This window comes from Dasypus novemcinctus, chromosome 8 (assembly GCF_030445035.2).
Source record: "Dasypus novemcinctus isolate mDasNov1 chromosome 8, mDasNov1.1.hap2, whole genome shotgun sequence".
In the NCBI taxonomy this organism is placed as follows: Eukaryota; Metazoa; Chordata; class Mammalia; order Cingulata; family Dasypodidae; genus Dasypus; species Dasypus novemcinctus.
The window spans coordinates 127,334,907-127,354,713 of NC_080680.1; the positions used below are offsets into that span (position 1 = coordinate 127,334,907).

The following is a 19,807-nucleotide window of genomic DNA, read 5'->3' on the forward strand; positions in this document are numbered from 1 at the left end:
GGCGGGGGCTCAGGGCATCTCCGGGCGGGGCTGCCGTGGGCGCCCCTGCAGGGGGCATCTGGGGATGCCCTGAGGGGGCCTTGCCGACGGGGTGGGCCCGGGCAGGTGGAGGGGTGGGGGCCGCATGGGCTGAGCCGCAGCCCCTCCGACGGCCCCTGCCCTGGCCTCCTCCAGGACGGCCTGCACCCCGTCGTGCCCCCCACCGCCACCCTGGCCCGCTCGCCTTGCTGTGCCTCCAGGGGTGGCCTGTAGAGCTGCAGGCAGGGGGCGGTCTGCGGGGCCTTGGGGTGCTGGGGCGGGGGTCCCGGTGGTCAGGGCGCAGGTGTGGCGGGGAACAGGACGCTGCTGCCCGACGCCTGCTGCCCACGGGCTCCGTCGGGGTCCCCTGCTGCCACGCCTTCGAGGGGCGCCCGGGCTTCAGGCGCTCAGCCCCCTGCCCGCGGTGGTCTCGCGTGGCCTGCATGCTCCGGCCAAGCCGGGCGTCTCGGGCGGCTGCGGTTTGGGGAGCAGGACACCTTCCTCTCCGGGACCCCTGAGCCGCGGCTGTGGGGGAACGCGCTGGTGACCTCCCAGCATCCAAGGCCCTCTGGCCCCCAGGGGCCTGCAGCTGGCCGCAGGCCACAGCCCTGAGCCCCTGGGCTGCGTCCTCTGTCACGGCCCAGCTCCCGAGCGGCCAGTGTGTCCCAAGTGGCCGTCCAGGGGTCTGCGGTGGACACAGCCCGCTGACCCGACAGCCCTACAGCTCCCCAGGGGCCTCGGCAGGTGCAGGTGGGAGCAGGCGCAGGCTCACCCGAGGCCCCCTGCCCCCCAGCTCTCCATGTGACCCGTGCCGCCTAAGCTTGCGGAAGAAAGAGGCCCGTGGGGGTCGAAATCCGGGGCCTTGCTGGCCTGTGCGTGGGCGGGTGCCTCGGCGTCCCTAGCGGATGAGACGCACGCCCTTCTAGGTCTTTGCGAGGAGGGACCCGTGAGGCCGCGCTGAGGGACACCCTGCTGGGGCCCAGCTGGAGGGGCGCTGAGGAGGGGCTTCCTGCCTTCCTGCCTCGGGTGACTCCGGCTCCTCTGACCGCCCCCTGGGCCCCGGCCCTGCCTGCAGCCACGCAGAGTCCCCGCTGGCCGCCCCCTGGGCCCCGGCCCTGCCTGCAGCCACGCAGAGTCCCCGCTGGCCGCGCTGCTCCCGGGCCTGCGCGTCGTGGCGCTGCAATCACGGCTGGCGACCACCCAGCAGCCACAGGCCCCTCTTCGGGGCACCCTTGGGGGCCACCACTGGCCCCCCAGCACTGCCCCCACCAAGCCCAGGCGAGAAGAAAGGGAGGCCCAGGTGGACTGGCCGGGAAGGCTGAGGCCGGCACCAGCTACTGCCCGGTGCTCCCCGGCCCCTCGGGTCCCCCAAGGACGGGTGGGGCGGGGGCTGCTGGGCGCCTCTGGCGTCATCCGCGGGGCGGGGCCGGGAGGACGTCTCACTGCTCCGGGCGCCAGCTGCAGCCCGGCTGGGAGCTTGTTCTCCGAGTTTCCAGAAATGACCGTGTTTAAACTCATCATCCCTGGGCTGTGAGACCCTGGCCACGTGGGGTTCGGTTGAGGGGCCTCTGATGAGGACGTCAGTGAGGGACCCGGAGAGGGTCTCCACCCCCTCCTCGAGTCCCCAAAAACTGAGAACTGCGCAGAACAGAGTTTCCCTTCCGACCCTGCCCGGTGAGAGGAGCGCCGCAGGCGCAGGACGATGAGGCCCCCGGAGGTGACGGAGGCTGGAGAGCGCCCTGCCACCTGCTGAACCCCGCAGGGCCCCCGGGGCGGGGAGGGCCATGGCTTCCCCCCAGGACCCTGGGCTCTGGGCCAGGCCAGGGACCCTCACTCCCAGCAGCCAGGCCTAGAACGCCTCAGGGATGTCGCTCGATCACGGGGACCCAGCCAGCCCCAAGGGGCCTTCTGTGCCATGCCCAGCCTGCCCGCAGAGGCTGTGCCGGGGGCCTGGAACACAGGGCAAGGTGCAGCCTGCAGCCCCTGCCCACAGAGCCCCGGCCAGGCCCCCTGACCCCAGGCAGGTGGGGCTGCCCGCAGGTCCTGTGCATCACGCCCCCTGCAAGGCAGGTGCGGGTGGGGGTCCTGGACTCAGAGTGGCTCAGACCCAAGCCCTGGGCCTCAGCATGCTGTCCAGCCTGCACCACGACCCTTGTCCCATCCTCAGCAGCCCCCCACCCCCGCCCCCAGCCCTGGAGGAGGGGTTCGCTCGCCAACACGTAAGGAAAACGCCAGGCTCTGCTTCTCAGGCATCACCTCCGTGCAGATTCCTGACTCGAGCCCACCAGGAGAAAGGCTCCTCTAAGACCATCACACATTGACCAGGGCAGGCTAAGGATGGTGCCGAGGAGGTGGCACGTGTGGGTGCGGGAGGCCGACTGAGGACTGGCCACGAGGTTGTGCCACCTGGGATTTGCTTCACCTGTCCCCAGCCAAGACACGCCTCAGGGCATGACATGGGACGGTGGGGGGAGTGAAACTGGCCAGTGCTGACCACCACCAACTGTGGCCAGTACGTGGGACTAGTGACACACATTCTTGCATTTTTAACTGCTTTGATAGTCTCTGTGTTTTAATTGGTGTATTTAGGCCATTTACATTTAAAGTGATTGTTGATATAGTTGGAATATCACCTACCATATTTTTGATTGTTAATTGCACCAGTTCTTTGTTTTTATCATTCCCTGTTTTTCTGCCTTTTCTGATTCTAACTGAGCATTTTATGATACCATTTTCTTCTCCTTTAGCACATGAATTATACTTCTTATAAAAAGATGTCTTGTGGTTGCCCAAGAGCAGGAATTCTTAACAAGGGGTGAGCTTGAATTGAGATTCAGAAAAGCATTATTCTTGTGGGGCTGTCTTGGTGCTGATGTGACATGTTTATCAAATAATACACAGTATAGCGTGGACCTGACTGGCAAAGACGTAGGTGGAACAGAAAAGGTTCAGAACCCTGCCTGGAGTTTGCGCTGTGTGTTCACAGCCAATCTAAGCCGCCTGCAGGTGCCGCCACGTGTCGCTGAGCCACCCGCTGCCTTCACCCAATACCTCGTTGCTATTATTTTGAAAGTTAACTCTGAGATCAATTAAGAACAAGACACAAGGTTTCTCACTAATTTTGTATATTTGAAAAAGTCCACTCAATGCTTGTAAAAAACGCTAGTCCATTCTAGCAGCGAGACGTCCCCGTGCTTGTTCTTAAATCTCTGTGGCTCCTTCCTGTCTTCTCTTAATGGCCCGTGTATGTCATGACCCTCGTTAGGCTGCAGGATGCAGGCATGGCTGCCTCCCCCCTCAGGCTTCCCGCCTCCCCCCTCAGGCTTCCCGCCTCCCCCCTCAGGCTTCCCGCCTCCCCCCTCAGATTTCCCGCCTCTCCCCTCAGGCTTCCTGCCTCCCCCCTCACTATTCTCACCTCCCCCCTCAGGCTTTTTGCCTCCTCCCTCAGGCTACTTGCCTCCTCCCTCAGGCTTCTTGCCTCCACCCTCGGGGCTCCTCACCTCCACCACTGGGCAGGCCAGCGAGGGGCAACAGAGAGGGGACCCCCACTGCAGCCGGGAGAGGAAGGACGCGGAGGCTGAGCCAGGCCGGGCTCTGGACGCACATGCAGCTTTATTGAGGCACATCCATGACACTTGGCTCCAGCCGGCCGCGCCCTCGCACTGAGGGCCGAGGGGGTGCCGGGGTGCCCCCCTGAACAGCCCCCGCGCTGCGGGAGTGAAGGCTGCGGCCAGCCCTGGCTCTCCGTGGACATCTGCGCGGACTGGAAGCCACTGCCCCCCGCCTGCAGCCCACGTCGCCACCGCCCACTGCCCCGACAGCCCTTGGGGCTCCCCCAGCCCAGCCACGTCCGTCCACGGCGGTGTCCCCCCAGGACCCCCGCGGCGGGCTGCTTGGGCACTTCTTCCTGGGCGGGAGGGCCCCTGGCAGGCTGGAGGGGGGGCGCGGTGGGGAGCGGGGAGACCCACGCCCCAGGGCAGGCCCATCCAGCAGCTCTTTCCTGGGAGTGCGGCGGCTCGTCAGTTCGCACACATCCCGGACACATCGGCTTGTAGAAGGTTCCGGCACTGCCACGTAAAACCAGTATAAACCAGTAACAGGGAAACCGAGGCGGGCTCCTGGGAAGACGTGCGGCGCCCGGCGCCCCGATCGCCTCTCCCCTGGCTAAGAGGGAAGTCCTCTCAGCTCCCCAAAGGCGGCGCAGTGGGGGCCGGGCCTGGGGCGTCTGGACATGCCGTGCTGCGCCACGAGGTGCCAGCGTCTCGGAAACGCTCACTGCCACGTCCAGCTTCCTCGCCCGCCCCGGCGCCCTGCGCCCTGCACGGCACAGCGGCCGTGGGCACCGCCACCCCCTTCGTCTCAGCTGGGGGTCACGAGTTGCGGTACAGCTGCGTGGATTTGTAAAAACAGGTTAAAAAGTGCTCTTGGGTGGCTCAGGGCCGGGCCTCGCCCCTCGCCAGGGCGGGGAGGGGTCCCCCTGGCAGCCAGGCCTGGGCGGCTGGGAGGGCAAGCGACAGTCCGGCCAGGCCCCGCACCCCCGGGGGCGCCCCGCGGGCTCAGAGCTGCGTCTCGTCGCGCGTCTCGGGGTCGCAGGACGCCAGCTTGCGGCTGCAGCTGCTCTTCTGGGAGCCGCCGGCCACATGGGCCAGGGGGTCGGAGCGGATCAGGTACCTGCAGGGGAAGCACCTGGTGCTGCCCAGCGCCTGAGCCGCGGGCCCTGCCGGCTGCTGGGGGTCCCGGGGGGTGCCCCAGGCAGGGCCAAGGACTGCCCGGTGAGTGAGGGGCAGTGGGGACTGAGGGCCATTGGGGTGGTGGGGGTGGGGGGCTGTGGGGGGCTTTGGGGGCAGAGGGACAGTGGGGGGTCATTGGGGTGGCGGGGGCCAGTGGGGTGGGGGCGGGGGCTGGTGGGGTGGTGGGAGTGAGGGCCAGTTGGGTGGGGGCTTTGGGACAGTGGGGGCTGGCGGGGCGGGGCGGCAGGGCGGGGTGGGTCTTTGGGGAGCAGTGGGGCAGGGCGAGGGCGGTGGCAGGGCGGGGGCTTTGGGGCGGCAGGGCGGTGAGAGGTGAGGCGGGTTGGGTCGGGTCGGTGGCTTTGGGCGGTGGGGGTGGGTAGGGTCGGGGTGGGGGCTTTGGGGTGCAGTGGGCAGGGCGAGGGTGGTGGGGGCTTTGGGTTGGTGGGGGCGGTGGGCCGGGGCGGGGTGGGGGCTTTGGGGCGGTGGGGGGTGGCGGGGTGGGGCTTTGGGGAGCAGTGGGGCAGGGCGAGGGCGGTGGCGGGGCGGAGGTTTTGGGGTGCAGTGGCGGCGGGGCGGGGCGGGCGCTCACACGATGTCGTTGGGCTCCAGCCGCGTGTCGGGTGGGGGGTTGACCAGCACGTAGGACAGCGTGTTCTGGTGGTCGCTCATCTCGTCTGCGGGAGACAGCCCCCGGGTCACCACCAGCCCCGCCCCGCCTCGGCTGCAGACTCGGGCGCCCACGGAGCGGGGGTCCGGGCCGAGCTGCACGACCTTCCCAGCCCCGTCTGGCCGTTCTGCCTGAGCCCCTCACCTGCCCCTCAGCCAAGCCAACCCCTGCCCGCCTCACTCCACCTGCGGGGGGATGGACCCCTGTCCTGGCCCCACCCTGCACGGGGCAGGGGTCAGCCACGAGGGACAGCTGGCTCCCACCCATGTCCCGGCCTGCTCAGCCCGAGCAGCCAGCCCGGGTGGCACTGCGCAGACACGGACGTGGGCAGCCCCAGGCAGGGGCGCCAGCACCACCCCCTGCACCTGCACACCTCTCCATACCTGGGCACCTTCACAGTTGCATACACCTGGAAACCCCCACACACCTGGACACCCCCATACACCTGTGCACACCTGCATACACCTGGAAACCCCACACACAATTGTACACACCCAGACACCCCCACACACCTGTGCGCATCTGCATATACTAGACACCCCCACACCTGTGCACACCTGGACACCCCACACCTGTGTGCACCTGCATACACCTGCCCCTGGCCTCCCTGAGACTGTGCGGACTTGTCCTCACCACCCCCTCCAGTCCCTGGGGACCCAGGAAGGCCACCCACCCCTGGCTCAAGCCCTGGCTTTGGACTCAGGTCCCCTGTTCCCCAACCCTCCTCGTGCCCACCAGCCTGGAGCCCCCGCGAGCTCGCGCCCTCTCAGGTGGGGCCCCATCCTGTGCGGGGCCCGTGGCTCTTGGGGGATGTGGGGGGCAGAGGGAGGAGACAAGAGCCTGAGTGCTGCAGAAACACCTGGCCGCTGTGCTCGGCCAGCAGGCGACCCTGGTGGGGGGAGCAGCCCCTGCCTCAGTTTACCCATCTGATGCTCCAGGATTCCAAGGACAGGGAGCATCAGGGACCCCGCTGCCCCCGCGGCGTCCCCGTCTCCCCTCTGCTCCGTCCCCTCCCCTCAGGAGGAAGGAAAAAACCCCGCGACGCTGAGAAGTCGCTGGTTGGCTGGTCCAGGGAGGGGGCTTATTATTCTGAGTGGGATGTAGGGTTCCCACGGCAGCAGGATGCGGAGCCGGCGCGAGCCTCACAGGCTTCTGGGGGTGGAGGGGACCCCTGGCAGGGGCCACCTCGGCCCGGGTCATGCTCAGCCAGCTCCGAGCCGCAGCCGAGAAGCGGGGGCCATTCTTGTGCTCCCCCAACCCTCAGTCCCTCCGGCCCAGGCTGGAGCCACTGGACAGGGGACGATGCGGGGAACCCCCGAGGGCCCTGCATTTTGGGGCGGGGGCGGCACGGAGGCGCGGCGACAGCAGAATGCAGCGGAGCGGGCTCACGGGGATCCCACGCCAGGCACAAACTTCAGCAAGGGCCACGGGGTGACGAGCTGGAGTCTGGGGGCCACAGGGGCTGCTGGCCTCTGAAGCCCCTTCCCGCCCCCTGCCTCTGTGTCCACTGCCAGGTGGGCCGGGGTGTGTTCTGGAACTAGAGGAGCTTGCAGCAGCCCGAGCGGGCCTGCTGTGGGCTTTTGGGGCGCTGGGCTGCCTGGAGCCGCGTGGGCCCGAGGGGCGGGTGGGCACTGCCACGAGACCCAGCCCTGATGATGGCGGAGAAGCAAGCGCCCAGCCTGGCCTCAGCCTGCTCAGGAGAAGGCGGGTGCCGGCCACGCTCCCACTCCGTCCATGCCCTCCACGTGGGCCCACCAGACCCTCCACCCGCACGACAGCGTCCTCCCCTCCCTCGACGGGGAGGGGGACGAGAGCGGCCCCGGCTCGGCGCTGGCTCAGACTGTGAATGTGGGGTGCAGCCGCCACGTCCCCTCTGAACAGGGTCCCTCGCCCTGTCTGTCCGGCCAGGGGCTGGTCTGTGGACGTTGTGTCCTGTCCTTCCTGTCGTGTCGGGGTGCTGGAGAGGCGCACGCCCCTTGGTGCTGGGTGGCACAGCTGGTGCTAGCAGTGCCCGCTGGAGGCCGTGGAGGCACGAGGTGCAGGCCTCGGTGGGGGTGGCGGGGGCAGCGGGGCGCAGGGGCACAGCCGGATGAGGTGGTAGGGGAGCCCTCGAGGCACCCCCTGGGTGGCACCTGGGCCCATGCTGGCCTGGTGCCCCATGGCCTGGCAGTGCCACAAGCGTCAGCGCAGAGCCAAGTACAGAAAGGCAGGCAGGGCAGCTGGCGTTCGCCTCCAGGGTCCAGGAGCCAGGAGACTCGGGGTCCCCGGCCGGGAAGCAGTCTCTGTGCCCCCCGGTACCCACTGCTGACCCCATGGTCCCACCCTGGGCCCAGAGGCCCCGCCAGGACCTGCATCGCCCCTGCCTGAAGCCTCCGAGCGCCCCCGAGGCTGCCAGGAGCCCGCCCAGAAGGCTGGTGCCAGGCCGAGGGCCCGGGGCAGGGCAGGGGCTGCCCGGCCAGCCCTGAGCACCCCGAGGAGACTCGGGGCCAGGACGGGCCTCGTCCCAGTGGAGGACAAAGCCGCCCGCAAAGCCCACTCAGGCCTGACGTCCACTGGCCACCTGGCCAGACAGGCTCCGAGGGCCGCCCGCCCCTCCCGGCCCCGGCAGGCACCCCCAGGTGTCCGCGCGCCCAGGCCTCACGGGGAGCCACGTCTGCACCCTGGCAGGGACCGTCCACCTGCTCTCGCCCGGAGCTGGGGGCCTCAGGGTTCGGACACGGGGGCCCAACTGGGGGCCAGGATGAGCCGCCGCCCACTAGGGCGCTTCTTCTCAGGGGCTGTGGAAGGCGCCCGCACGAGCTACGGCCTTCGGGGGGCAGGCAGGGGGCCCTGGCCGGGGACGGTCCCTGAGCCGAATGGCCTGGGCCCTGCCGCAGGGAGGGGACCCTGGCGGAGCCTGGGCCTCTCGTCTCCTGCGTGCCTGCCGGGGCGGGCCGGGCCGGCGCCAGGGGAGGGTGGCCGGAGCATGCGCGGCCTCCCCGGAGCAGAATTACCTTGCAAATATCCCAGGTTTACCCGGTTCATGACATCACTGGCTGTTAAGTTTGCTACGTCCTCTAAGAACACACGGGAAAAGGCACAGACAGAGAGAGAGAGAGAGAGGTCAGCAAGCAGCGGGCGGCGCAGCGGGCAGCGGAGGGCCGGGCGCCCCGGGCACAGCGGGTGGTGCCAGGCCTCGGGTGACGCAGTGCGGACAGGAGGCTGCTTCCTTCTCGGCTGAGCTCGGGGGCGGCCGGTTGCAGTGGCCGAGGGGGCACGAAGCGGGTCTGCCCCGGGGCTGGGCGGGACAGCGGGCGGCAACGTCCCCTCCTGAGCCGCAGAGCCAGCTGCCCACCTTGAGGAGGACGGGGCTCAAATAAGCCAGCAGGCTGTGTCCACGGAGCTGGGGGTGGCGCTCACGGCCACCCTGTCCCCAAACCCTGGCCACTGCGTCTCTGGGCTCACCCCCTTCCCGGCACCTCAGGGGCGCCCCAGGCCCATCAGCCGAGTGGCTCCCCCACTGGTCAGCACAGCCCAGGGTGCACAGCCGGCTGACCTCTCAGGGGGCCTCAAGGGCCGCTGGTCCAGCGCCAGCGTGCAGGGAAGCAGGGCGGGGGGCACCCGTGGGAGCAGAGCCAGCTGGCGGGGCAGGCACAGCAGGGCATTGGCGCAGGGACGTGGGGTGCGTGGGCCGCTTAGGCCGTATCAACAGAGGCAGCGTCTCCAGAGAGAGGGAGGAGATGGGCTCGCTCCTCCGTGTCAGCCACGGCCCTGGGTCAAGGTCACAGCCAGTGACAAGGACGGGGCTGCACGGGTCTGAGGACGGAGACGACTGCCTGGGGGCAACCTGGAAGCTGTGGAAATGGGGTGACTGTACCCCAAAGACTCAGATGCAGAAGCTTCTGGAGCCGGGCACTTGCCCAGGAATGTCCCAGAAGAGGCCCCCCAACCCCGGCGCTGCCCAGGGGCGGTAGGCGGCCAGGGCTCGGGGGACCCGGCCACGGTGCGGCGCACTGCAGGGGCGCCTCGTGAGAACTCGGTCCTGGCTGGAGCTGGCCCCTGCAGGGCAGCCTCTAGCGCCACGGCGGAGCCGGACTCACTGCCAAGCAAGGCCGCGGCCACCCACCGCGCGGGCGCCGCCAGCTCCGTCCTGTTTCACAGGTGGGGAAACTGAGGCCGAGGCGCCGGGGAGCTGAGCGCCTCCCTAGGGACGCAGGACCAGTTCCCCGGGCCCCTGGCTGCCCCTCGGCCGCTCCCGCCCGGCTGGGTGGACGGAGGGCAGACGGCGGCAGACGGACGGCGGAGGGGGAGCGGCTCACCGTAGCCCGTGGTGGGCAGCCCCAGGTGCTTCATGCGGTTCTTGACCAGCTCGGACAGCTCCTGCCGCTCGGAGCGCCGCGACAGGCTGAGGCGCTGCTGGCTCCACTCGGCCGCCGCCTTGCCCGGGGCCTTGGCGCCCCTGCGGCTCAGCCTCCGCGCCCACTGCAGGCTCTTGCGCCGCAGCAGCGGGTGCTCCGCGGGGTCGCCGCCCGCAGGCCTGCCCTGCGCTCCGCCGCCGGCCCCTGCGCGCGCGCCCCAGGACCCCCGGGCCTCCCGCGTGTCCTCCAGGTCCTCCACGGTCACCGAGACCTGGGACTGGCCGGGGAGGCGGGGCGTGAGGGCAGGGCCTGGGTGGTCAGGAGGCGGGGCCTGAGGGCAGGGGCGGGGCCTGGAAGGGCGAGGGCGGGCCGGGAGGTGGGGAGGCGGGGCCCGGAGGGGCAGGGCGTGCGAGTGATAGGTGGGGCTTGGGGGAGATGGGGCGGGGCCTGGGAGGGGTGTAAGGGTGGGGCGGGGCCTGGGTGGACAGGGAGGCGGGGCCGGGAGGGGTGGGGCGTAAGGGTGGGGGCGGGGCCTGGGAGGGGTGTAAGGGTGGGGCGGGGCCTGGGTGGACAGGGAGGCGGGCCCGGGGAGGGGTGGGGCGTAAGGGTGGGGGCGGGGCCTGAGAGGGGTGTAAGGGTGGGGCGGGGCCTGGGTGGACAGGGAGGCGGGGCCGGGGAGGGGTGGGGCTTGGGGGAGATGGGGCGGGGCCTGGGAGGGGTGTAAGGGTAGGGCGGGGCCTGGGTGGACAGGGAGGTGGGGCCGGGGAGGGGTGGGGCGGGGCCTGGGAGGGGTGTAAGGGCGGGGCGGGGCCTGGGTGGACAGGGAGGCGGGGCCGGGGAGGGGTGGGGCTTGGGGGAGATGGGGCGGGGCCTGGGAGGGGTGTAAGGGTGGGGCGGGGCCTGGGTGGAGCGGGGCCGGGGAGGGGTGAGGCGGGGCCTGGGAGGGGTGTAAGGGTGGGGCGGGGCCTGGGTGGACAGGGAGGCGGGGCCGGGGAGGGGTGGGGCGTAAGGGTGGGGGCGGGGCCTGGGAGGGGTGTAAGGGTGGGCGGGGCCTGGGTGGACAGGGAGGCGGGGCCGGGGAGGGGTGGGGCGTAAGGGTGGGGGCGGGGCCTGGGAAGGAGCAGGGTGTGGCGGTGGGCACAGGCTGGGCGTGAGGGTGGGACTCGAGAGGGGCGGAGCCTGGAAGGGCGATGGGTGCAGGGCGCACAGGGATGGCTCAGGGTGAGGTGGGGGCGGTCCTGAGCCCCACATTGGGAGACCCGAGAGCCCAGGGCGCCTGAGCCCCTCCCCTGCCAGCTTTCCTCCTGCACCCTGGCCCCGCCTGGCGGCCTGGCCCTGTGAGTGCCGAGGTCCGGGGTCCCAGCTAGCTGGGTGGCCAAGGGTAGCTCCTTGACCCATCAGGGCCCTGGTTTCTGAGGGAGGGGATGACTGGGGTCCCATCCGGTCTGGGAAGAGCTGCCCCATCTCTGTACCTCAGTTTCCCCACGTGCAGAATGGGCTAACTTCCTCTCTCACCAGCATCTTTGGGACCTCGGTGGGGGGCCAGGAGAATGCTGGCCAGCTGGGGAGCACCCAGGGGTGTGTGGCATGGGGGGCTGATGCGGGGTACCCCCTGTGCAGTGTCCTCTGTGAGCTACAGGGCCCTGGCCTAGAGACCTGGGCTGTGGGGTGTGTGTGGGGGGGCAGGCTGGGGGGAGAGCAGCAGCCCCAGGGCTGTGGGGCCGGGGGTGCCCAGGAGGGGTGGGTGGTGGCAGTGTGCGCTGGTGTCTGGAAGTTCCAAATGTGCGGGTGATTCCCTGCCCCTTGGGCCTCAGTTTCCCCATCTGCACCTGCCCCTGTGACTTGCCCCCTGCCCTGGCCTCAGCGCCAGGTGGGGTGGGGGCCCCAAGCCGCTGGGGGCAGCGGTCGGCTGGGCTTCCTCAGGGCCGCTGCCCTTTGCACTGGAAGGAGCCCGGGGGTGGCCTCACCTGGGCTCTGAGCTCGTGGGGCTGGAAAGGAAAGAGGCGCCCTTGGGGTCTGCGTAGCCCCCCGCCCATCGCTCCCTGAGCCGCTCTAGGCCGGGCTGCAGGGTCCTCCCTGGCCCCCACGGTGGTCACAGCCACCCCCGGCGGCAGCACACGGGCCACTGGAGGACGCGGCCCGAGGACCCACTGCCCCTGCCCGCCGGCGCGCACCTCCGGGACGGAGAAGACGTGGCTCTCGGTGCGGTAGATGCCGATGGGGACCTCGGCGGTGGAGGAGCACAGCTTCTGGAAGAGGCGGCCGTAGGTGCGGATCCACAGGTCGTCCTCCGAGATCTTCATCTGCAAGGGGTGCGGTGAGAGGGCGCGCGGCGCGGCGCGGGGCGGCCCCGGGGCCCGGCGCGGGCACTTACGGCGCAGAGGTAGCCGGAGCCCGGCGTGGTGTCCAGCCCCAGGAGCAGCCTGGTGATGGTGATCATGTAGTCCTTCACGAAGGACTGGCCAGACGACGGGCCAGTCAGGGGGGGCCAGCCCCGCGGTCCCCACACGCGGCCCCCGCTGGCCAGGCCCGAGCCCGGCCCCCGGGGCGCTGGGAAGGCCTTTCTGCCGCCGGGGCCTCCTTGGGCCGAGGGGACGGCCAGCCGCAGGCCCGGGGCCGGGTGGGGGTTGGGGGGGTGGGGGGGCCCGGCGCCCGCTGACCTGGTAGAGCAGCGTGTCCAACATGCTGATGCTGAAGACGCGGCCGGCGGCGAAGGGCAGGCGGAACATGAAGGCCAGGTTCGAGCCGTTCTCGCGCTCCCGCTGCGGGGAAGGGGCGCTCAGGGGGCCGGCCGTGCGCGCGCAGGCGCAGGCAGGGTGTGCGTGTGGGCAAGTGAGCACGCACGGGCGCCGCGTGTGCCCGCAGAAAGTGCACGTGCGCGTGGGCAACAGGTGTGGGCGCGCGCTGCAGACGGCCGACCGCCCGGCCTGGTCCCACGTGCCCCCGGAGACCGAGCGCCCCGATTCTGGGAGAAAGGGGGCGCGGGGGGCCGCGCGGCGCGAGTTGGGGTCCTGGGGCGCGCCGGGCCGCAGGCTCTGAACCCCCGGCCGTCTTGGGCGCTCTCCCAGTGGAGCCTGAAGGGACGGGGGGCGCGCGCGTGGGCAGTGGACAGGCGCGCACCGCGTGCCCCTCGCCGCTCTCTGGCTATGGGGTCCCCGGCGCCCAGGCGCACGCACATCTGGGCATCAGTGTCCGCCGCGGCTCCCATGGAGCGCGCCCCTGGCAGTGAGGTCCGGAGACCGGAGGGCCTGCATGGCCTGTCCAGCCCCTCGAGCGCCTTCAAAACGGCTGCCCATGCCGTCACAGCGTTTTCCCCGCCTCCAATTAGGGCCCCTGGTGACGACCTCGGGCTCCGCCGGGTCCTGACCTCCATGTGCAGGCTACCCCTTGGGACATATTCATGGGCTCCGGGGATGAGCAGTTCGCTGTCCCCACCACCCCCTGTGGGGGTCAGTGAAGACAAAGCGAGTAGAAGGCGAGCGGGCGTGTCTACGCTGGCACGGCGCCCACAGCTGGAGCTCTTTCCACAGGAACAGAACCTGCGCCAGACGCATGGCGCTCCAGGGGCTGTCCGTCAGTCCCTCCTCGTGCTACCCCATCTGTTCCCGAATGTCCTTCGCTGCCAGTGGTGCTGGGAAGGAGAGGGGGCGAGGGCAGCCGGCCGTCCCCCGAGGCCTCCTTGCTCACCGCTGACCCACGGAAGCCAGCACAGGGAGGCTGCGCAGCGTCGAGACAACACGAAGGTACTGCATGCTCTGTGCCGTGCACCCCCAGCTGAGCTACACGCGTCGGACCCTAACCGCATGATGTCGGGGTCCCGCCTGCTGGGTAAAGGCTCTTCCTTTGCATTCAAAACTGGCCTTACACGTTAGGAAGAGGAGTAGTGAAACTCCAGCGCGTATGGCTGATGCTAGTTTCCTTTACTAGAACGTTACAAAGCCAGCGCAGAGCGCAGGCGAGAGCTGGCAGAGGCGGCGTCCTGCACCCCGGGACCGGGAACGGCACTTTTTCTTCCTCCTTTTGGACACGGACGGCCCTGCAGTTTTGTCTTGCTTTGGGCCCCTCAAGTTATGGGGTCCACTGGGGCCTGAGGGCTTGGAGCCGAGCCACGTGGGTCTTCTGGTTTAGAGCAGCCGGGAGGGAAGCGGACGTGGCTCAACTGACAGAGCGTCCGTCTACCATATGGAGGGTCCAGGGTTCAAACCCAGAGCCTCCTGACCCATGTGGAGCTGGCCCATGCACAGAGCTGATGCACGCAAGGAGCGCCATGCCATGCAGGGGTGTCCCCCACGTAGGGGAGCTTGACGTGCAAGGAGTGCACCCACAAGAAGAGCTGCCCTGCGTGAAAAAAAAAAGTGCAGCCTGCCCAGGAGTGGTGCCACACACATGGAGAGCTGACGCAGCAAGATGACGCAGCAAGATGACGCAACAAAAAGAGACACAGATTGCTGGTGCTGCTAAGAAGGCAAGTGGACACAGAACACACTGCAAATGAACTGAGAGAGCAGGGAAAGGGGGAAAGGGAGAGGAAAGGGAGAGGAAAGGGAGAGGAAAGGGAGAGGAAAGGGAGAGGAAAGGAAAGGAAAGGAAAAAAGAAAAGAAAAAGAAAAAGAACAGCTGAGAGAAGTCGGGAGTGCGTGGTGAGCTGCCCCAGAGACCACCGCACGGGGGGCATCCCGGTATCAGGCCAGTGGAGAGACCCCTGATGGGGCTGAGCCGCTGACCGGGTTCCCGCTCGCAGGAGACGCTGCAAGTGCTGCAAACGTGAAGAGAGACTGCGGCCGAGGGCTGGGCGGTGGGGGGCCGACCCCGCCCTGCCATCGTTCTGAAAACTGGTGCATTCTTTTACAACTACCTTCTCTTTTTTGTGTCTTTTAAAAGTGTCAGAGCGCCCATCTCTGGGTCAGGCGCGTTTACCCGGATTTCAGAAGTAACTTCAATTTCCTTCTACTTTGACTTCTTCTGTGCAACGTAACTAAGACGAATGAACCAGGATGGCACGCCCCGCATGGGCACAATCCGCATCTGACCTCCCGCGCTTTCCTGTCCCCGTCTCCTGGGCTCGGGCGGGAGGAGCTGGGCGCGGCGCCTGTGGCCACCTTTACAACACTGTCTTCTCCTCACTTGCAGCACTCCTTGAAGGAGAATGCGCGTTGGTGTAGGCGTGTCCACTTGGGTGAGAACCAGCCGTGCTCAAGACCCACGTGAGGCTACGCACAGTCACCTGCAGTCCACGCGCCTGCGGCGGGGCCCTGGGCGCTCCTGGCAGAGACCTGGGGGTCCCGGGTCACGCCTGGCCCCAGACCGTGGGCAGACAAGGATGCGGCCGCCTCCCGGGCCTGGCTGCCCGTGGACCGGGCCGTTGGGGGATCTCTGTGGGGGGCCTGGGCTGGGCCGGTCCAGCGGCCGGGTGGGAGCGGGCGCGCAGGTCGGCGCTCTCTCCTGGGGGCAGGACAGAGCCCCCATGGGCTGCCCCCGCACGCCCGAACGCAAGGCCTGGAGGCCGCGTGTCCTGAGCAGGAGCTTCTCTCGGCCTCCTCCAGGACGCGGGCTCCCGCCCCCTTCTCCTGCGGACGCTGGGCTCTGAGGACCCCCCGGGCTCCTGGTTCATGCCAAGTGGGCCCGCTTCCCTTCCTGGTCCAGGTTCCTCTGTCGCTGGCATGGGCTGCCACTGCGCCTCGCACCTGTCCCTTCTGCTGGACGGAGCGGCAGCTCAGGGGGCTTCCCCAGGGTCCCACGGGGTCGGCCGCCGGGGGGCTGCGGCTCACAGGGAAGAATTTCAGCTCAGGCCGGTGAGCCCAGGGCTGGCCGGAATGTGAGCAGAGGCCCGCTCTGGCCCAGGCAGCTCCTGACAGCACAGGCAGTGTCCGCCGTGGCCGATGCGCCGGCTCCGTGGTCTCGCTCCGGGCAGCCTGACTCCTGCACTCGTTCTAACACGTGGGTATGGCCCCGCGATGTGGACAAGCAGTGTTGCCGTTTGGCATAAGCAGAGGGCGCGGCGGGGAGCTGGGGCCAGGCCCACTCCTTGGCCCGGATGGCTGGTCTCCCTGCACAGTGGCCCGAGGGCCAGCCAGCAGCAGAGAGCCTCCCAGCTCTGCCACCAGCTGCCCGCCCTGAGCTCCTCATCTGATCAGTAACAGAGGAGAAAAGGCCCAAAGGGACACACTGGGATGTCCTGGAAAACCGGAGCATGGAGCGAAGCTTTAGGAAGTTTTAGTTCTGTTCGAGAACACAGGAAATGCACGTGGTACTGAGCACTGGCAAGCACGCTGTACACCAGCCTCTCGTGGAGACTGAGAAAACGCATGGAGGGACGGAAGGGGTGGGTGGACAGCTAGATGGACAGATGAAATGGTGTGCAAAAGTGACAAAATCTTAGAAGCTAGTGGCTCTGGGAACTTGGGAGGCTGTGGGGATATGTTGGGGTTCTCCGTATGGGTTTGGATTGTTTTTGCAACTGTCCTGTAAGTTGGAAAGTACTGAAGAATAGAAAGTTAAAAAGCGGGCAGTGGCGCCCGCGGCCCCCGCAGGCTGGCTGTCACAGGGCGCGTGCCAGGCTGGGCGCGGCCCGGGGCGTCCGGGAGCGGCCGGCTGTGGTTCCGCGTGCCGCGTCACAGTCGAGCCCAGCAGCGGCATCTGCTTGGAGGCCCCCTGGCCGGCCCCGGAGGGCGAGCTGACCACCCACCACAGGCAGCCGGGCCTGCAGGGGCGATGGCGGGAGGGGGCTCCACGGCCGCCAGGCTCCCCGATCAGGAGCCCTGAGCGGGCTGCCCCCCCGACTGCCTCTGGGGCGCCCTGCGCGGGACGAGGCCGGGCGCCGCGGCTGCCCCCAGCGGCCCCTCCGTGCGAGCCGGCTCCTCCCCCGCAGGCCTCTCGGCCCTTCTCCACCCCTCCCGGCTGCAGGGGTGGGGGTGGCAGGGTGGGGTGGCAGGGTGGGGGCGCGCGCGGGCCCGGGGGCCGCTCACCTTCTCCAGCTTGGAGAGCGCCAGGGAGTAGCTGTCCTTGGCGCGGAACTGCATGAAGCGCATGTTGGAAGGGTGCGTGAGCTCCGTGGTGATGCTGAGGCTGGGGAAGAGCCTGCGGGGCGGGGGCTCGGGTGGGCGCCACGGCAGGGGGTCGGGGCGGAGGCCCCGAGGGACAGACGGGAGACGGAGCCCTGGCCCCGCGGCCGTGCCCGGCAGCGCCGCGGAACTCACCGGAACATGGTCTGCACGTTGACGATGGTCTTGGCGTCGGCCATGTAGTCCTCCTCGGCGCTCATGGTGCTCTCCTTGTCCACCACCACCAGGTTGTCGGCGTAGATGATGCCGCACTGGAGCAGGCTGTCTAGGCTGGGGGGGCGTGGGGGGCTGTCAGGCTGGGGGCCGGGGGCATGGGGGGCTGTCCAGGCTGGGGGCCGGGGGGCATGGGGGGCCGTCCAGGCTGGGGGCCGGGGGCATGGGGGCTGTCCAGGCTGGGGGCCGGGGGCGTGGGGGGCCATCCAGGCTGGGGGCCGGGGCATGGGGGGCTGTCCAGGCTGGGGGCCGGGGGCATGGGGGGCTGTCCAGGCTGGGGGCCGGGCGCGGGGGCATGGGGGGCTGTCCAGGCTGGGGGCCAGGGGCATGGGGGGGCCAGGGGGGGATGGGGGGCCGTCCAGGCTGGGGGCCGGGGGCATGGGGGGGCCGGGGAAGATGGGGGGCTGTCCAGGCTGGGGGCCGGGGGCATGGGGCCATGGGGGGTGGGGGGCCGTCCAGGCTGGGGGGCTGGGGGGGGCATGGGGGGCTGTCCAGGCTGGGGGCCGGGGCGTGGGGCATGGGGGGCCGTCCAGGCTGGGGGGCTGGGGGCATGGGAGGGCCAGGGGGATGGGGGGCCGTCCAGGCTGGGGGGCTGGGGGGGGCGTGGGGGGCCGTCCAGGCTGGGGGCCGGGGGCGTGGGGGCATGGGGGGCTGTCCAGGCTGGGGGGCCGGGGGCATGGGGGGGCCGGGGGAGATGGGGGGCTGTCCAGGCTGGGGGCCGTGGGGGGCATGGGGGGGCCGTCCAGGCTGGGGGGCCGTCCAGGCTGGGGGTCTGGGGGGGCATGGGGGGCTGTCCAGACTGGGGGCCTGTAGGGGGCATGGGGGTGCCGGGGGCGCTGTCCAGGCTGGGAGGCCGGGGGGCATGGGGGGGCCGGGGGAGATGGGGGGCTGTCCAGGCTGGGGGCCGTGGGGGGCATGGGGGGGCCGTCCAGGCTGGGGGGCCGTCCAGGCTGGGGGTCTGGGGGGGCATGGGGGGCTGTCCAGACTGGGGCCTGTAGGGGGCATGGGGGTGCCGGGGGCGCTGTCCAGGCTGGGGGCCGGGGGGGGCATGGGGGAACCGTCCAGGCTACGGGGCCGTGGGGGGCATGGGGGGCTATCTAGGCTGGGGGGGGTGTGGGGGGCTGTCCAGGCTGGGGGGTTAGCTGTAGGGGGTCCATCCAGGCTGGGGAGGCCGTGGGGGGGCTGTCCTGGCTGGGGGTGTTGTGAGGCAGTCATGTGGGTATGGGGGCTAAGGGGGGGCATGGGGGTATTGGGGGGCAGTCACATGGGCGTGGGGGCTGTGGGGTGGCCGTGGGGGTGCTGCGGGGCAGTCACATGGGGGGGGGCTGTGGGGGAGCTGTCTAGGCTGGGGGGGCATGAGGGAGGCGTGGGGGCTGTCCAGGCTGGGGGGGAGCTGTGGCGGGCCATGGGGGGGCTGCAGGGCAGTCACATGGGCACGGGGGCTGTGGGGGGACTGTGGGGGCAGTCATGTGAGCAGGGGGGCTGGGGAGCAGCATGGGGGCCCAGGTCCCAGAGCCAGCTGCCCCGGGGAGCACCCAGCACTGGGGAGGGGGTGGCAGGGATGGCGGGCGGGGCCCCGTGTGGCCTGGGGCCACGTCCTGCCCTGCCCCCTCCCACCCCTCGCACCAACTGGCTTCTCCGGAGGGGAAAGGGTGGGTGTGGGTGCCGCTCTGCGGGGGGCCGGGGCGCTCACTTGTCCACGGAGCCCTCCATGTAGTACACCATCGGGAAGCAGCAGATGGCCTCCAGGAAGTGGTGGTCCGGCCTGCGGGGCGGCGGTGCTGGGGCCGGCACGCAGACCCCAGGGCCCGGGAGCGGGGTCCTCCCTCCCCCAGAGGCCAGGGCCGGGTGGAGCCCCAGGGAGGCACCCGGGAGAGGGACCCCTGGGGAGCAGGGAGGGCCACCCCACCCAGCTTGGTCCCCACCCAGCTTGGTTGGCCGCTCGGGACCCTGGACCAGCACCCCGAGTAGGCCCCGAGTGGAGGGACGAGAACGGGCCTGTGTGACCCAGATGCCAATGGCCTGCAGACCCTCTGCCCAGCTGACCCCACCCAGCCATAGCCCCCCTGCCGTGTGGACCATGAAGCCATGCAGTCTCCTGCCGTGCACCCCCCAGCCCTGCAGCCCTGCTGTGCACCCCCCAGCCCTGCAGCCCCTCACTGTGCAGCCCTGCAGCCCCCTGCCGTGTGGACCCCCCAGCCCTGCAGCCCCTGCCGTGCACCCCCCAGCCCTGCAGCCCCTGCCGTGCACCCCCCAGCCCTGCAGCCCCCGCCCTGCAGCCCCACCGTGCAGCCCCCCAGCCCTGCAGCCCCCTGCCGTGCGGCCCCCCCAGCCCTGCAGCCCCGCCGTGCGGCCCCCCCAGCCCTGCAGCCCCTGCTGTGCAGCCCCCAGCCCTGCAGCCCCCCCACCGTGCAGCCCCCCAGCCCTGCAGCCCCTGCCGTGCGGCCCCCCCAGCCCTGCAGCCCTGCTGTGCACCCCCCAGCCCTGCAGCCCTGCTGTGCAGCCCCCCAGCCCTGCAGCCCCCCTGCCGTGCGGCCCCCCCAGCCCTGCAGCCCTGCTGTGGCAGCCCCCGCCCTGCAGCCCCGCCGTGCGGCCCCCCAGCCCTGCAGCCCCTGCCGTGCGGCCCCCCAGCCCTGCAGCCCCCGCCCTGCAGCCCCGCCGTGCGGCCCTGCTCACTTGTTGTCCAGCAGCAGCACGATGGGGTTGAGCTCCCGGCGGGAGCGGTAGTAGGCGCGCAGCGGCACGATGAAGTTGTACAGCCCGTTGCCGGCCGTCTCCGCA

At 70.1% G+C, this 19,807-nt stretch overlaps 1 protein-coding gene across 1 annotated transcript in view; it reads right to left on the bottom strand.

The window, feature by feature from the left end:
• Window positions 1–3,606: 3,606 nt before the first annotated feature.
• KCNT1 (potassium sodium-activated channel subfamily T member 1) overlaps window positions 3,607–19,807 on the bottom strand; it is a 96,730-nt gene continuing 80,529 nt past the window's right edge. The window contains exons 3-14 of the mRNA XM_058301385.2: window positions 19,703–19,807; window positions 18,720–18,791; window positions 16,949–17,083; window positions 16,718–16,829; window positions 12,413–12,514; window positions 12,127–12,210; window positions 11,927–12,055; window positions 11,720–11,740; window positions 9,714–10,029; window positions 8,409–8,471; window positions 5,338–5,422; window positions 3,607–4,689 (exon numbers count right to left, since the gene is read on the bottom strand). Of these exons, the coding sequence (XP_058157368.1) occupies window positions 4,575–4,689; window positions 5,338–5,422; window positions 8,409–8,471; window positions 9,714–10,029; window positions 11,720–11,740; window positions 11,927–12,055; window positions 12,127–12,210; window positions 12,413–12,514; window positions 16,718–16,829; window positions 16,949–17,083; window positions 18,720–18,791; window positions 19,703–19,807 (1,339 nt within the window). The 3' untranslated portion in view covers window positions 3,607–4,574. The remainder of the gene's footprint in view (window positions 4,690–5,337; window positions 5,423–8,408; window positions 8,472–9,713; window positions 10,030–11,719; window positions 11,741–11,926; window positions 12,056–12,126; window positions 12,211–12,412; window positions 12,515–16,717; window positions 16,830–16,948; window positions 17,084–18,719; window positions 18,792–19,702) is intronic.